This window comes from Sapajus apella, unplaced genomic scaffold (genome assembly GCF_009761245.1).
Source record: "Sapajus apella isolate SASKATOON/1434 unplaced genomic scaffold, GSC_monkey_1.0 scaffold74, whole genome shotgun sequence".
Classification (NCBI taxonomy): Eukaryota; Metazoa; Chordata; class Mammalia; order Primates; family Cebidae; genus Sapajus; species Sapajus apella.
Genome location: NW_022437014.1, coordinates 246,183 through 262,810, shown reverse-complemented (window position 1 = coordinate 262,810; position 16,628 = coordinate 246,183). Strand labels below are relative to the sequence as shown.

General features: G+C 49.2%; 1 protein-coding gene across 4 annotated transcripts in view; it reads left to right on the top strand.

Annotated features, from left to right (window-relative positions):
* Window positions 1-2,960, top strand: part of PARP16 (poly(ADP-ribose) polymerase family member 16) — a 25,624-nt gene extending 22,664 nt beyond the window's left edge. For 3 of the 4 annotated variants that reach the window (XM_032250983.1, XM_032250984.1, XM_032250981.1), the window contains 2 exons: window positions 576-717; window positions 2,081-2,960. In XM_032250983.1, the coding sequence (XP_032106874.1) occupies window positions 576-717; window positions 2,081-2,219 (281 nt within the window). In that variant the 3' untranslated portion in view covers window positions 2,220-2,960. The remainder of the gene's footprint in view (window positions 1-575; window positions 718-2,080) is intronic. The other variant, XM_032250982.1, reaches the window with a different exon arrangement.
* Window positions 2,961-16,628: the final 13,668 nt, after the last annotated feature.

Sequence of the window (16,628 nt, the reverse complement as noted above, 5' to 3'; positions counted from 1 at the left end):
ATGTGTACATATATATGTATGTATATACACATATATATAAAATGCTTATTATATATATATAAATAGATACATAATGCTTGTTATGTGTGTGTGTGTGTATGTGTGTGTGTGTGTATGTGTGTGTGTGTGTGTGTGTGTGTATGTGTGTGTGTATGTGTGTGTGTGTATGTATGTGTGTGTGTGTGTGTGTATGTGTATATATATATATATATGTAAAATGCTAGTTAAGCGGTGGGTTCAAATCAAGTCCTGTTCCCAGCTCCCAGTCCCAGCGTATTTCTTTGCTGTGGCCGTCAGTTTGCGTCTTCCTTCTGCTCTCCCCACTCGGTTGAGCTTTGTTTCTTCTTCCTGGCATCCCTTGTGTTTTCCTACTCCTTTTTCCCTCCTCCCGTTTACCTGCCTGCCGGACTCTCCAGTTCTTTCAGTGCTGCTTCATGCACACACCGGCCTGTTCCTCAGCTTGCCAGGCCTTCTTCCCCCTCAGCACCAGCAGGCTTGACTTGTTTCTATGTATGATATGCTTCCTTGGTTATATTTTCCTCCCAGTGAAGGTGTGTTTTACTCTCCTTATTCAGATTCCAAGGAGCTAGATCGCAGACGAGCGAGAATCAAACACAGTGAAGGGGGAGACATCCCTCCCAAGTACTTTGTGGTCACCAATAACCAGCTCCTGAGAGTGAAGTTCCTCCTGGTGTATTCACAGAAGCCACCCAAGAGGTAAGGACGCTCCCTGCGTGAGGTCCAGGAGAAAAACTAGTGGCGACATCCAGAGTGCTGGCTTTCTTAGGTGTCATAGGTATCAGCCTCCGCTCCCCTAGCCTTAGACCTCTGCCAGGTATCAAGTATGCAAAGCACCATGCTGGACATGGTGAGGGGTAAGATAAAGGAGCTGGAGAAGGTGTGATCTTGACCCTAAGAGGACTGTATCCCAGTGACAAGAGAGAAAGATTGATAAACACAAATGGCATGAGGGACTGACTGAGTCCAAATTGGCTGCTCCAAACAGTGTGGCCCCTTAGCCACTAGGCCTGTGATTCTAGTCTGAGACCCACCGATGAAGTTAAGCTGCGAGGCAGGGCAGTGACTGGACACTGGGTGGGATTGTGCACAGGCTGGCTCAATAGCTTCCCACAGTGATTGCTGAACCACTGACTGCTCCTCTCTGGACCTGAGGTACTTCATCTTTATCTCTAAAATGAGGGCATTGAACTCAATAGCAGATGTGGGTCTTCAGACCTTACCAGCTTTGGTGGGTGCCTAGTCCCATCTCTGCAGCGTGGGAGTGGGGGTACGTGTGATGCTCACCAGGGTTGGGGGCCACTCTTGAGATCTTGTTGCATTGTTGGAATCCACAACGGTGCTTCTTGCAGGGGCCAGCCGCAGGCAAGCAGTTGTGACAGGAGAAGGGGTCACTTTAAATAGTCCCCAGTCCTCTTGTACACATCAGTGATTTCCATGCTTCCAGACCTCATAAACCAGTGAAGTCTCCTCCCCACCCCTGCGCAAATTTGGGAAATGTATACAGGGTGCCTGGGTCCAGCTGACATTATGCTTTGGTTTAAAATCATCTGATCTTCTCTTCATGAAAATTCCATTCCTTTTCCACTTCTCCCTGGTGTGTCTCTTTAGTGCACACTTAGATGGTTTAGATCATCTCCTAGTGGGCCAAAGAGGATTTCCCCAGCTTGCATTTGTATCTGCATGTGTCTAAAAGTGAAAAGACTTTAGCTAAATAATCTACCACCTGCCACCATCTGGGGAGACCCTGAGTTAGGTCATTGTTACAGATACCAAGATGGGGGCTTGTAAAAGGTGAAAGAGGAGCTACAAAAGGGAAGATCAGGATGAGCTCATCGCATAGCTGTCTTTGCACATTTATAAAATATCCTGTTGAAAGGCGTGTCAGTGCCCGGGCAAGCTGCCCCAGGTTTCTTGAGCAAGGAAGCACGAAGCTTCATTTCATGGCTCAGGCAGAGGATGAAATTCATCAGTTTGTCTTTTTTGAGCCAGACTTGTTGCACACACTTAAAAAAAAATGTTTTTCTCTTTTTGCCAACACCACTCTTTTTTCCCTTTTAAGCAGGGCTTCGAGCCAGCTCTCCTGGTTTTCCAGCCATTGGTTTACGGTCACGATATCCCTGTATCTGCTGCTGCTGCTCATAGTGAGTGTCATCAACTCCTCTGCTTTCCAGCACTTCTGGAATCGTGTGAAAAGATAATCTTTTGGGGGCTACCTCGACTATGTGCCTTATGGTAACTTGTTCTGTACCTCCTATGCCTCGTGTCCAGCCGGATTGAGCCTAGGGGCCGACTGGGGGACCACAGGACAATTTTCATATGCCATAAATGTATCAATTGCCTTTGATGATGTTCCCAGCCACACTCCAGTCAACGGGGACTACTAGTCCCTCATTCTTAGGATTTGGGGGAGCCCTTCCTTCTGCTCCTTCTTAAACAGTCCTAGGGAGTTGGCTTTTCAGCCAGGGCCAAAGGAAAAAGCCCTGCTGCATTTAAAAACAGAGTGTCCAAGCTGTCAGTGGTGTGTTTACAATCGCTCCTGGCAGACGTTGGCCCTTTCTCTAATGCCTTCTGGAAGGTGGAAAATGTGGGAACTATAAATCACTAGGCGGTTGCCTTGTTTTGACTTGAGACACCCAAGAGGAACAGTCATGTTTCTCATAAAAATCAGTGGGATCATTTTTGAATTCCATCAGCCTTTGTATGTGAATGCAAAACATTTTAACAGTTTCCTCAAATCAACAAACAGCCTTCTCCTACAGCTGTACCTCCCCCACCCCAACAAACCATGGATGAGAAAGAAAGGGGTCAGGGGCCTGATAAAAAATACAGACATAATGAGCAACTCAAATCATCTTTTTCTAAAAAATGGAACCAAATGTTTGTTTTCCGGGTTTTTTTTTTAAATAGCTGTTTGACAAATTAGTCTTTGTGAGCTGAGTTAAAAGGGGAAATTTCGGCCGGGCACGGTGGCTCACGCCTGTAATCCCAGCACTTTGGGAGGCCGAGGCGGGTGGATCACGAGGTCAAGAGATCGAGACCATCCTGGTCAACATGGTGAAACCCCGTCTCTACTAAAAATACAAAACATTAGCTGGGCATGGTGGCGCGTGCCTGTAATCCCAGCTACTCAGGAGGCTGAGACAGGAGAATTGCCTGAACCCAGGAGACGGAGGTTGCGGTGAGCCGAGATCGCGCCACTGCACTCCAGCCTGGGTGACAAGAGCGAAACTCCATCTCAAAAAAAAAAAAAAGGGGAAATTTCTAAACCTAGTGCACTGTTTGGCCGGTGTCCACGGCCTCCTTCCTGGCTGTTTCAGAGGAAGGGATTTGAGCTGTAGGCTCGCCTCCTGTTCTCATTCTCACAAAGCTGCCTTGACTGGCCTGCCAGCCACCAGTACCGTGCTTGAAGGCCTTCTGTGGCCTTCGAGACAGAGGCCTGCCTCAGTGTGCCACAGATCCATGTGGATAGAGCCTCCTTCAGAGAAGTCACGGGTCTTTAGGACTCAGCCTGGGTTTAATGTGTAGGAAAAGTACCTTCTGGGCACCCAGAGAGCCAGAGTCCTGCTTGCCGTATTCTCTGCTGGGTTTTGGCCCTAATAGAGCCCTATATGATTTGGGAGTGAGATTTCTGTAAAGAAGGGGAAAAAATAATTTTTCTATGATTTGTAAAGTTGTGAAAGTGCCACGACCACAGTTTTTACATTGACTTGGAACATTTCAAAATAAATAAAGATATTTTCTTAATGACTTAAGTCACCTTTGTGAGTGCTTTCAGCCTCAACATGAGTCTGCCCTGTATGTCTTGTTGAAAACCTTACCTTCCATCATTCCTTGTTTGAACTTGCTGTTTGCTGAGAGCGTGTATCACCAGGATACCTAGGAAGCGGTGGATTTCTAGTCAATGACTTAATAAATGTGAGTACTGCATGCCAGGCACTAGGAATATGAGCAGGATCAAAGCCAGAAAGACCCTGCTTTCACGGAGCTGACAGCCTGGCAAGGTGGACAGATGGACAGACATTTCAAGAGTGAGGCTGGGAGTTCATGGTATTATAAATTTAGGGAAATACTTGGCAAGAAGTCCTAACATGGTCTAGGGTTAGAGAATACTCAGGTGACACATGTAACATTGCAAGGCAGCTCACTGTACTGATTATTCTTCACAGCACACCTTATCCACTTTTAAAAATTATTTATTAATTATTTTAATTTTTGTGACAGAGTCTCGCTCTGTTGCCTAGGCTGGAGTGCAATGGCACAATCTCGGCTCACTGCAACCTCTGCCTCCTGGGTTCAAGCGATTCTCCAGCCTCAGCCTCCCTGTAGCTGGGATTATAGGCACATGCCACCTAATTTTTGTGTTTTTAGTAGTTTCACTATTTTGGCCAGGCTGGTCACCAACTCCTGACCTCAAGGTGATTAGCCCACCTTGACCTTCCAAAGTACTGGGATTACAGGTGTGAGCCACTGCACCTGGCCATTTTTGTATTTTTAGTAGAGACAGGGTTTTGCCATGTTCGACAGGCTGGTCTCGAACTTCTGACCTCCAGTGATCCACCCTCCTCGGTCTTGCAAAGTGCTGGGATTACAGGCGTAAGCCACCACGTCCAGCCAGTCCCAGAGAGTTTAATAGCTTGCCCATGGTTTTATTGCTAGGATGTGGCAGACCTGGGAGTTGAACCTAGCAAACTGATTTCAGCGTAAGTCATATAACCCCCTTCCTTCCCCCAGAGGAGTTGGTTCTAAGCTGAGAGGTGGAGGAAAAGTATTTCAGGCAGTAGGAACAGCACATGCAAAGACCTGGAGTTCTTGTAGAAGCTAAAAGCAGGCAGGTTGTAAAGGAAGAGGCAGTGATGAGGAATTAGGCTGGAGAGGTAGGCAGGGACCAGATCTTGAAAGACTTTAAAAGCTGTGGGCAGAGGAAAGCCATTAGAAGGGTCTGAGCAAGGAAATGATGAGATGGTTTTCAGAAAAATCAGTCTAGCTGGTGGTTGGTGAATGGATCTAGAATTACTTTGAGGATTAAAAGGATTGATGCTTATGGCAGTGCCCAGTGTGGAGTAAATCACTGATATGTGTCAGTTGCTATTATTTGTTTTTAAGGGTCCAACAGAGCAGAGAGCCTGCAAAGGAGATAGCAGTAGTGACCAGAGAAACAGGAGGAGACTGAGAACGCAAAGTGACATGGAAGCCAAAGAGGAGGGCCAGATGAGCAGTGTGGAACGCTCTGAGAAACCAGGGTTCTGCCTGAGAAGTGTCTGTTGGGTTTACTGGATTGGAGGAACAGTTTCAGTGGAGTTCAGCGTAGGGATGTGAACGGTTAGACTGCATAGATGTGAAGTTTTTGCAGTTTCCAGGAATTCTCAGTGCCCTGAGACCTGGCCATGTGTCTCAAATTAGGAACCCGGCGTTGGCTTTACTCAGCTGTGTCGCATTAGCTCACTGCTAGAAAGCAGGGCTGAGGAGTGGGCCTCTCATTCCAGCAATATTTGTTGCAAACCTAGTCCTGTCTTTTTTTTTTTTTTTAATGAGTTTTTCTACGGCACCCCATACATCTCACCTCCAAACCACCCCCACACACGCAGAAAAAGAAATGTGGCCAGGCGCAGTGGCTCACGGCTATAACTGCGGCACTTTGAGAGGCCGAGGTGGGCAGATCACCTGAGGCTGGGAGTTGGAGACCAGCCTGACCAACATGGAGAAACCCTGTCTTCTACTAAAAATACAAAATCAGCCAGGTGCGGTGGTGCACGCCTGTAATCTCAGCTTCTCGGGAGGCTGAGGCAGGAGAATTGCTTGCACCTGGGAGGCGGAGGTTGCAGTGAGCCAAGATCACGCCACTGCACTCCAGCCTGGGCAACAAGAGCGAAACTTCGTCTCAAAAAGAAAAAAGAAATGGTAACGCAATACCTGATATGGCTGTGGGCACAGAAGATACAGAAAGAATGGTCTTGCCCTCCGGGAGCTCCAGTGTTATTGGAGGGACATGAGATAGCAGGTACGTTGGATATGGGGGAAGGAAAACTCTGGAGTCTAGAGGGTTCAGGGAGGCAGGAGAGAAGACTGGACAGGGCCACATTATGACTTCCGTGGACCCTGGCCAATTTTGCCTTTCTGGGCCCCTTTTTCTCCGTAAAAAATATTTAAAATGGTATTAATGCATTGATAGAAAGATGAATATATTAATATGTACTAACCTACGTTCTTCCACTTACATTATTTTTTCTTCTACTTTTAAAAGAAAACATTTTTGCAATGTGGGCCTTAGGCACTGTGCTGCTATGTCTAATGGATGAGCTAGCGCCAGACTAGTGTACCAGGGATCGTGCAAGACCTCGGGGTACCTGGGACTGGGAGGCAGGAAGGAGGCAAGCCCCACGAGACGGCACGTTCTATTTAGTGCTGACCCGCAGTCTCGGGCAGATCCCACAGGCCAAGCTGTGGGAGCTCAGTCAGGGTGGTGGGAAAGATTTTAGAGGAAAAATTATAAAGTGATAGGAAATAGTTACAGACCTTTTTGGAGGGCCAGGGCTCTGCATAGCCTCAGTAAAAGGTTTGGCTGAAGGCAGCCCAAGCCTCTTTGCCTTGAGTTAATAGCAGAAAAGCAAATAACAAGGGGATGTGGGAGAGTTTATCTAAACAACATGTTTACGCGCGGTCCTAAAACTAACCTCTGATCATTTGCAGTCAGGATGGCTCTCTGGGACGGAGGGCGACCAGGTCAATTACCCTGTAGTGGTGTTGGCTCAAATCCGTTGTCATTTAATGTATGCTGACTAAATGCTAGTGAGGCCAGCTAGCCAGGCCCCCCGCCTCACCGCCCCGCGGCTGCCATAACTCTTTCAGTTAGTGGCCTGGCCCCCTGGTTTGCTCTTTCACTGAATATCCCTGTCTGAGTGCGTTATTCATCTGTCGTGCAGCTGGGGTCTGTGGGACGGACCCGGCACCAAGCAGCTCTGGGAAAGGTGAAAGCCTTTTAGGTGGAGCCACCTCCTAGGGGCCCCCAGCTGCCTGACTCTCAGCTGCTCTCTGTAGCTAATCTCAGCTACAGTTTTTTGCCTTAGGTCTTGTGAAAAGCAACCCCGTCTGCCCTCTGTCACTAATGCCATTGTAAAGGGGGATTTCTCACAGGTGAGGTCCTTGCCTGTGAAAATACCCAGCATCCAATGAGCTGTCAGTTTGTACCAGAAAGGAAAGGAGTTTTACTCTATGGGGATAAGTACACGTGTGTATGAGAGAGGAGTGGGGAAATGGTTCAGTGTCACTTCTGTGTAATTCATTTCGTTAAACACCGATCGCCTACAAAACCGGTAGAGGAGTGGGGAGTTTGTGATTTAAACAGCCGGAATCAGATATTTTTCTTGAGAACATGGCCTCGTCACATCTGAGCCCATTCCTGCTAAACCCAGGAGGTTTGTGTTGGCACGGGGTCAGCCAGCACTCTCCCCGTTGCCATGGTGATCCTTAGGCCCTCAGGCTGGATTTAGCTCACACAAAAATGGGACCACGCCCCTCTCGAGGCCCCTCCACAGCCCCCCTCGTCTCTCTCCCCACTCCCCTCCTCTCCACTGTGCCCCACCTCATGATTTTTCCATCTCTTGGCCCTTGTTTGTTTTTGCCTTTGTCAGTCTCCTGCCTCTGGATGGGTTTCTGTTTGTTTCCAGACTGTCTGGGGCTGTGCACCATGGAGACAGTGTCCTGGGCTGCCTCTAGCCCTGATCTGGTTAGAATAAGCCCCTCTCCTTTGCATGCATCTCCAACCTGACATTTGGAGCATCCAAAACAAATCATGACATTCCCAAGTAAAGATAGAAAACACTGTCTCCACCCACTCTGACTGGCGCCCTTGTCCACCTGGAAAGGGTTTTTCGAAAATTTCCAGTGCTCTGCTGCAGTGTCCATATACTCCAACTGAAAAGGGGAAGCAGCATTTATTGAATACTTAGTTTATATCAACCACTGAGCTAGACTTCGCTTGCGTTAAACATCTGGAAATTAGCTGGGTGCAGTGGCAGCACCTGTAAACCTCCTACCCGGGAGGCTGAGGCGGGAGACCCTCCTACCCGGGAGGCTGAGGCGGGAGTCCCTCCTACTTGGGAGGCTGAGGCAGGAGAATTGCTTGAACCCAGGCAGCAGAGGTTGCAGTGAGCTGAGATTGTGTTACTGCTTTCCAGCCTGGGCGACAGAGACTGTCTCAAAAAAAAAAAAAAAAAAAATCTGGTTACCTGCATTAAAATTCAACTGCCAGCCCCTTAAGGACAGGGAGTAGGCAGCCTTTGTATACTCAAGTATCTAAGATCTGGTGGGTGCCGGAGAATCATTTGTTGAAGGAATAAAGGGTACAAGGATACAAGTAGCTTCCCTGTCACAGTAGAGGGTAATGGTTGAATGTAAGCAAAAAGAATGAAATGAGACTTGAGAAAAAAAATGCATTGACAAGGCATTGTGAATGAGTGGGAGTTTCCAAGAAGGTTGTGGACGTTTGTTGCTTGAATTCAGGGAGTCCCATTTGCTTTGTCACCAGAAGTACCTTTTGAGATTGGGGGGTGGGGAGGGCAGTGCCGTGCATTGGTTTTTTTTTTTTTTTTTTTTTTTTTTTTCAGTTTCACTCTTGTCATCCAGGCTGAAGTTCACTGCTCAGCTCACTGCTACCTCTGCCTCCCGGGTTTAAGTGATTCTCCTGCCTCAGCCTCCCACGTAGCTAGGATTACAGGCGTGCACCACCACGTCCAGCTAACTTTTCTTGTATTAGTAGTAGAGACTGGGTTTCACCATTTGGCCAGGCTAGTCTTGAACTTCTGACCTCAGGTGATCCGCCCACCTCAGCCTCCCAAAGGGCAGGGATTACAGGCGTGGACCACCTATAATTGCTTTTTGCATTTTATTTAAAGTGCAGATGGTACGGAGCGAGGCTAAACTATTGACTTGAAGCGTATTCATACACCTGTGAAATGACTGATAACAAACCTCCTTAAGAACAGGTTTTAGTAATGAGTCAGGGGAGGGTGATGAAAGAGAGATCACTAGGGACTCAAGGGCAAGAGGAGCTTTGACCATGTCAAGGGGTGGGGCCCCTGTAATCAAACTTTGCTGTAACCCCGTTTGGCCAAGGAGGACCCCGGTGAAAACAGCATGTGATGCTTCCAGGCTTTCCAGCCATCGCTGGTGACATTAGTTGGTTTAGTGGGTGGGTCAGGAAGGCCAGTCTCAATTTATTGGAAGCATGGATTGCAGGCCGATTTAAAGGTGCAGTTTTATTGTTGAGTAAGTACAGGTATCCCAAAGGAGCCCATAATATATTGCCTATCAGAGGTCTGTAGGGATTTAAAACTAGCACATCAATTAGATTTTCAGAGGGCTGGAAAAGTATTTGTCCTCTTAGTTCTTTGACCATGGATAAGGCCATCTGTTGTTCTTGTCACCAAGGGTTCATTGACCCTCCTGGTACCAGACTTCAGCCTCCTCTCTGGGAAGTGATTGCTTCAGACGTGGGCATGTGACCCAACCAGTATTTCATCAGAATGAGCCAGGAGTTTTGAGATGATATATCTCATATCTTTTGATGAGGTAATAGTAGCTCATCAAAATGTACCACAAGTTTTGCTGGGGCTCCTGGCAAAGAGACTTGCATTTCCAGTGGTCCTGAATGTGAGAGGCTGGGCGTTCTGCACAGTCTCGCTGCCCTGCAGAGTCTGACTGACGCCAACACAGTGGAAAGCAGAGCTGCTGTCCTAGTGATGTTTGGGTACTGAATCCAGTTGTGCTTAAAGCCAGACTTTTCACTTACATGAGCAATATGTTCCTTTTTATTTAACAGAGTTTCAGTTGGGTCTTGCTGGGAATAAGCGTGGGTAGGTCTTAACTGATACTCTTTGCCATGGTGGAGCATCATTATTTTTAATGTAAATCATATGTTAACTATAGAAAGGTGTGAATTCCAAACTAGTGAGTCTGAATTGATGAAGTTCGACTGTCCTGATCCCTGGACTATCCCCACAAGGCACTCAAACCTGTGCAAAATAAGAGTTGGGAGACAGGGTGCAGTGGCTCACACCTGAAATCACAGCACTTTGGGAGGCCAGAGCCTGCGGATCACTTGAGGTCAGGAGTTCAAGACCAGCCTGGCCAACATGGCAAAACCCCATCTCTACTAAAAATACAAAAATTAGCCAGGCATGGTGGCGGGCCCCTGTAATCCCAGCTACTCGGGAGGCTGAGGCAGGAGAATCACTGGAGCCTAGGAGGCGGAGGTTGCAGTGAGCCAAGACCGTGCCGCTGCACTCCAGCCTGGGCAACAGAGTGAGACCCTGTCTCTAAATAAATAAACGCACAAAAACCACTGTGTTTTGAGACCTTCTGCAGCCTCAGTATCAAGGTGCCACCTTTGTCAGCTTGGACTGGCTTCTGGCTTCAGAAAACCCAGGGCACATCAAGGCCGGGAAGCAGCAGTGGGAGGGTCTGACCGGGGCTGTGGCTGTAAACTACACTGGAGGGGCCTGGCCCTCAGGAACCAGAGGTGGGGTCTGCAGCAGTAGGAGAAGGGAGCCCTGGGCGTCAGGTGCCTCCCGCATGATGTGCATATTAAAAGAATTATCTCACTTGGCTGGGCATGGTGGCTCACGCTTGCAATCCCAGCACTTTGAGAGGCTGAGGCCGGTGAATCACCTGAGGTTGGGAGCTGGAGACCAGCCTGACCAACATGTAGAAACCCCGTCTTCACTAAAAATACAAAATTGGCAGGGCATGGTGGTGCATGCCTGTAATCCCAGCTACTTGGGAGGCTGAGGCAGGAGAATTCCTGAACTCAGGAGGTGAAGGTTGTGGTGAACCAAGACTGTGCCAGTGCACTCCAGCCTCAGCAACAAGAGCGAAAACTGTCTCAAAAAAAAAAAAAAAAAAGAGAATCGCCTCATTTAATCCTCACAATATCCTTGTAAGGCAGATACTATTCTGTTTATTTTACATAAGAAACAGGTTTGGAGGTGACTTGTGCAAGGTAAAGGCCAGAAAGAGGCAGACCAGGGCTGACTGGAGCTGGAATAAAAGGCAGGCATGGCTGGGCACGGTGGCTCACGCCTATAATCACAGCACTTTGGGAGGCCGAGGTGGGCAGATCACTTGAGGTCAGGAGTTCGAGGCCAGCCTGGCCAACATGGCCAAACCCGGTCTCTACTAAAAATACAATAGTCAGCTGGACATGGTGGTGCGAGTCTGTAATCTCAGCTACTCGGGAGGCTGAGGCAGGAAAATCGCTTGAACCTGAGAGGCGGAGGTTGCAGGGAGCTGAGATCATACCACTGCAGTCCACCCTGGGCAACAGAAAGAGACTCCGTCTCAAAAAAAAAAAAAAGAAAAGAAAAGGCAGGCAGATGCAAGGCTGCAGCTAGAGGGGCTGTCTGAGCAAAGAGGGCCGAGGCTGGTGGCACAGGAAGACAGGAGGGCCAACACCAGGCCCAGTGGATGGAAAACAAGTTACCTTTCCAGGCTGGGGTTGCGAGCTCTGCTGTGTTTTATGAGCAGGAGGCACCTGCCATGTCAGAAGTGGATGCCATGGGAAGTCCCCCGACACCCACTCACTCAGAGCTCTGAGCTCATCTCCCATAACCTTCCCAGCCCCATCACTGCAGACCCAGGAGGTGAGCCCAGAGGCACACATGACACTGAATGTGGGGCAGGAAGGGGATAGCCCCTCCCTTCCACCCCCACTGCCTGCTCAAGCCATCAGCCTGCTCTGATTAAGTTGAAATTGTTGAGACCTTGCATCCAGGGGCTGCTGGCAGCCAAGTCCCCCTGATTGCCTGAGATGTTCCCCACATCAGAGAATAAACAGTCTCCCTTGTCTGGCCAGCTGGGCTGAGCAGCATTCCTGTCTCTCAGCCTGCCTGGCTGGGTGGGGCTGCAGCCCTTCATCCACCTCCAGCAGAGGCCTGGAGGACCTGGTGAGTGGATTCAAGGGAAAAGGAAGGTAGCTGATCTACCTCCAAGTTGAATGGGACATTTCTCCTGAGTCCCCATTTTGCCCCAGCACCAGGCACCTCAGCCTCAAGCCACTCCAGGTGCAAGTCCTGTGTTTATGACTGTCACTTAAGAGGAGGCCCCCACTAGGCCACTGTCCCTTGGGTGGGAGCCCCTTCACCCTTGCCCAGGGGCTGCCTGGGGAATTAGATGCCTACACCATTCCTGCTAGATCTGAAGTCATCACACTCAAATGGCTCGTTTTACAAAAGCGGACACGGAGTCCACAGAGTTGATATGGAAGCAGTGTAGCAGGAGCGGCCACGGGAAACGGAGCTCTCCAACACCGAATCAAGGAGGGAGGAGTTTATTCGGCCGGGAGACCAGGCAGTACTTTGTCGAAAACCCAGCTCCTCTAACAAAGGGAGGTTCAGCCTTTATATAGGCTCATCCTTTAGATGTTACCCGTGGAAGAATCTTAGGTTCATACTTTTAGGACTCACATGTGAAAAGGTTTTGGTTTACAGTTTCAGGAATCACATATGAAAGGGTTCCAGGCTGGGAGCGGTGGCTCACGCCTGTAATCCCAGCACTTTGGGAGGCCGAGGCGGGTGGATCACGAGGTCAAGAGATCGAGACCATCCTGGTCAACATGGTGAAACCCCGTCTCTACTAAAAATACAAAACATTAGCTGGGCATGGTGGTGCGTGCCTGTAATCCCAGCTACTCAGGAGGCTGAGGCAGGAGAATTGCCTGAACCCAGGAGGCGGAGGTTGCAGTGAGCCGAGATCAAAAAAAAAAAAAAAAAAAAAAAAAAAAAAAAAAAAAACTCCCTCTCAAAAAAAAAAAAAGAAAAAGACAAAGAAAGGGTTCCGGCTTACAGTTTTAGGACTCACATGTGAAAAGGTTTCTGGTTTGATCTTGTTTTAATTAAAATAGTGCCTTCTGGAGAGTTTCCCCAAGGCCCAGCCTGTCACCCATAGGAAGGCAAAACCGGAGGTGCCTGTCGTCAACCTTTTCTTCTATGGAAATGCGGCACGGTAGTCAAAGGGGAAGCTGGTCGGAGAAGGCTGGGTCTCCCTCCTCAGCAGGACTAGAACCCTGGCCGTTAATTCCCACAGCCTTGAGATGCTGCGGTTAGGATGACGTTAGGAGCTCTGAGCAAGAGGAGCTGCCCGTGTTTTTGCAGAGAAGCAGGAGTGTTTTCATCCTAGGCCTGTTTTGAAGATCAGGCTGGTGGCCGAGCCGTTTCCTGAGGAAGCAAGGCTTCTGGAAAAGCGCTGTTCACTGGGTGCTCCTAAATCATCTACTCGGGAGTAGAGCTGGGGCAGTGGAACCTGAGTGGGCTCTGCCACTGCCCAGAGTCCACTGTCCAGCGTCCAGCCTGGCCTTAGCCAGGCTTTGGGAGGCAACCAGCGACCAAGGGCAGAGTCCTTGGGAAGGCGGAGCTCCCCCCAACATACAAGGTCTGCTTCCCTGCCCGAGGACTCCGGCCTGGGTCTGTGAGGGAGGAGGGGGAGCTGGCTTTTTCAGCCAGTCTGCAAAAGGAATTCCTCTAAGAGCCCCCTCTGGCTGCAGACAGGAGGGGGAAGGAGGCAGACAGCGTGGGAACCAGGGGCAGCCCAGGGGTCTCTGTGGACAAGTGTCTCACTCCCTGTTTCAGTCCTACAGCTTTGCCTTTGTCTAGCTGAGCAGACCAGTGTGGGTTTGTGTGACTTCTGGGTTTCTGTGTGTAGGTGGCTGCATTTCTGGTTGGAGCTGGTTCCTTGGTAGAAAGTATGTACTTGAGTGTTTCCCTGAGTGTAAGTATTCACATCTCTGGAAGCCCATGTGTGTGAGTATCTTTGAGGGAAAGTGTGAGCCTCTATTTCTTTTTTTCTTTTTTCTTTTTTTGAGATGGAGTCTCGCTCTTTCGCCCAGGCTGGAGTGCAGTGGTGTGATCTCGGCTCACTGCAACCCCACCTCCCAGGTTCAAGTGATTCACCTGCCTCAGCCTCCCAAGTAGCTGGGGCTACAGACATGTGCCACCATGCCCGGCTAATTTTTTGTTTTTAGTAGAGACAGAGTTTCACCATGTTAGCCAGGATGGTGTCGATCTCCTGACCTCGTGATCCGCTCACCTCGGCCTCCCAAAGTGCTGGGATTACAGGTGTGAGCCACTGCGCCCCACCCTCTATTTCTTGCGTAGTGGGATTGGTCTACCACCTGCCTACGTGTGTTTGTGAGAGTACTCATGTGAGGTTATTTTGGTATAAAACGTCGGTGAGCCTCCGAAAGCATATGCCTATTTGTGCAGAAGCATTCATACTCTCATTCTTCATTTATGATTTGCTGATTTACTCAACAAACATTTTAGAAGTGCTTGTTCTATGGCTGTGCCCACGCCAGCACTGGGAATTTGAAGAGGTGTCTGTGGCCAGAGTAGATCCAGAGTGTGGACATCTGACGGGTGGGCCCAGGACAAGGTCCTCATGGAAAGGAACTGTGGCAAGTGGAGAGAGAAGAGCAACACTTAGCAATGGTCTCAGTGCCTGTATATACATCTCTCTGTGTGTCTGCCTGTGGTAATGCTCATGTGTGTGTTTCCTTGAAGGTGGAACTCACAGCTTTCCTGCCATCTATCCCTTTGCCTGGGTAGACAGGCTGGGTGGTGAGAGGGCACTGACCTAAGAGTCCAAGATACTGGGCCTGTGCCCAGCTTAGACTCACTTTGTGATCTGGCCTTAGTTTCCTCGTCTGTAGAATGAAAGGATTGGATTACCTCATCCTTAACTGTATAGGCCTTGTTTGGTTTACAGGAGTGTGATTGATTCCTGAGTTAATTACTTTTTAGAGGTCAAATCGGGAGATGCCTAATTGTAGAAGCTCTGGGTTTAGACAGAACTCAGTTTCAATCCCAGCTCTGCCATATGGGTTTTGTGTCCTTTGGCGTTACTTAGCCTCATCAGGATTTTTGTGAGGATTAAATAAAATAAATGTGTGTTACCAGCAGAGCGGGGCAAAAATAAATAAATAAATAAATAAATAAATAAGTAAATAAATGTGTGTGTGTGTGTGTGTGTGTGTGTGTGTGTGTGTGTGAGTATTGAGCATGGGCCAGGCATGGTGGTTCATGCCTATAATCCCAGCATTTCGGGAGGCCAAGTCAGGAGGGTCACTTTAGGTGAGGAGTTCAAGACCAGCCTGGGCAACATAGCCAGACCCCTGTCTATACAGCAAAATTTTTAAAAATTAGCCTGGCATGGTGACCTGTGCTGATAGTCCTGGCTACTCAGGAGGCCAAGGCTGGAGCATCGCCTGAGCCCAGGAGGTCGAGGCTGCAGTGAGCTGTGATCACACCACTGCACTCCAGCCTGGGCAACACAGCAAGACCCTATCTTGGGGAAAAAAAAATTGTTGAGCATGATGCTAGGCACATAGTAGATGTTCAGTAAATAGTAGCTTTTGTTCTTATCTACAGGTTTTCCAGCTTTCATCTCTTATAAATGTTGGGTTCAGTAGACACGTTGACAAACTGAATTCATGTAAACTATATGTTTAGGGAATTCTGGCCCTATGGTGTTAGGGGTGGGGGAGTGGTGGGGGGGGAAAATCTGGTCTTTTCTTTGGTGCCTTCTAAGAAGTTGCCAGCTGAGATCTGTGTGAACTGCTGCCTCCACCCCATCCTCTGATGAGGGTCCTTGACGTCTTCTCAGTCTTACGTACACATAAGTCCTATGAGACGCAGGTTCAACACCCTCTTCCGACCTGGTTCTGCCCCTGAGCCCCTACCCAGTGAGGCAGGATGCTGAGCTAACTTGGATCAGGCCACAGGGCAGAGCTGGGTCAGGTAAGTCTTCAAGCTCCCTGACATGTCTGTGCCTGCCTGACCAGCCCCAGTATGGGCACATCCAGACAGGTGGAGGGCCTCCGCCTCCCGTGATTGATATTCCTGGGAGGGCGTCGCTCTGCTCCTGGCTCATGTGGCTGAGACTCCTAGAGCACCTGAGAGACCAAGGAGGCCTCCATGACCCCCGCGCCCTCAAGGGCTCTAGAATGGCTGAGTTCCAGCAGGTACAAGGAGCGTTGGAGCAGGTCCAGTGATAGTGCCTCTCAGCCAGGGTCGCTGGGGGTGACCATCTCGGGAATCCCCTAGAGCCTGTTAAAACTGGCAGCTCTTGTCCTCTCCCAAAATATCCCTGACCTGGAGGGACTCAGGGAGGGATTTAGGGTGCAGCCAGTGTTGCTGAGTTGGGAAATTCTCTGGAAGTGAGCGCAGGGTGGCCAAGGCCCTGAGGGAAGCAGGGAGAGGGTCTGCCTGGAGGTCATGCTGGCCACCCCAATGACCGTCCCCAACATGGGAATTGGTTTGACGGTCTCTCAGCTCTAGGAATTACCCTGAAGGTGGGAGTAACTTAAACTGCAATAGGCCCTCTGGGGGTCATTGTGACAGCCCCCCACCATATCTGTCTGCTCTGTTTGGGGCCAGAACTAGGAATTTTCCTTTTGAAAAAAATTGAAAGCAAGGGAGCAAGCAGTGGGTTGTGGCCAAAGTAATGTGTTTAAGGAAATTTCTGCTTCATGCTGGCCAGGGCAGGGAATGTCTGGTCAAATAGCTGCTGACGGCCAGGGTCCCTGTAAGTAAACAGGCCGCCTCTGATGGCCGCCCTGA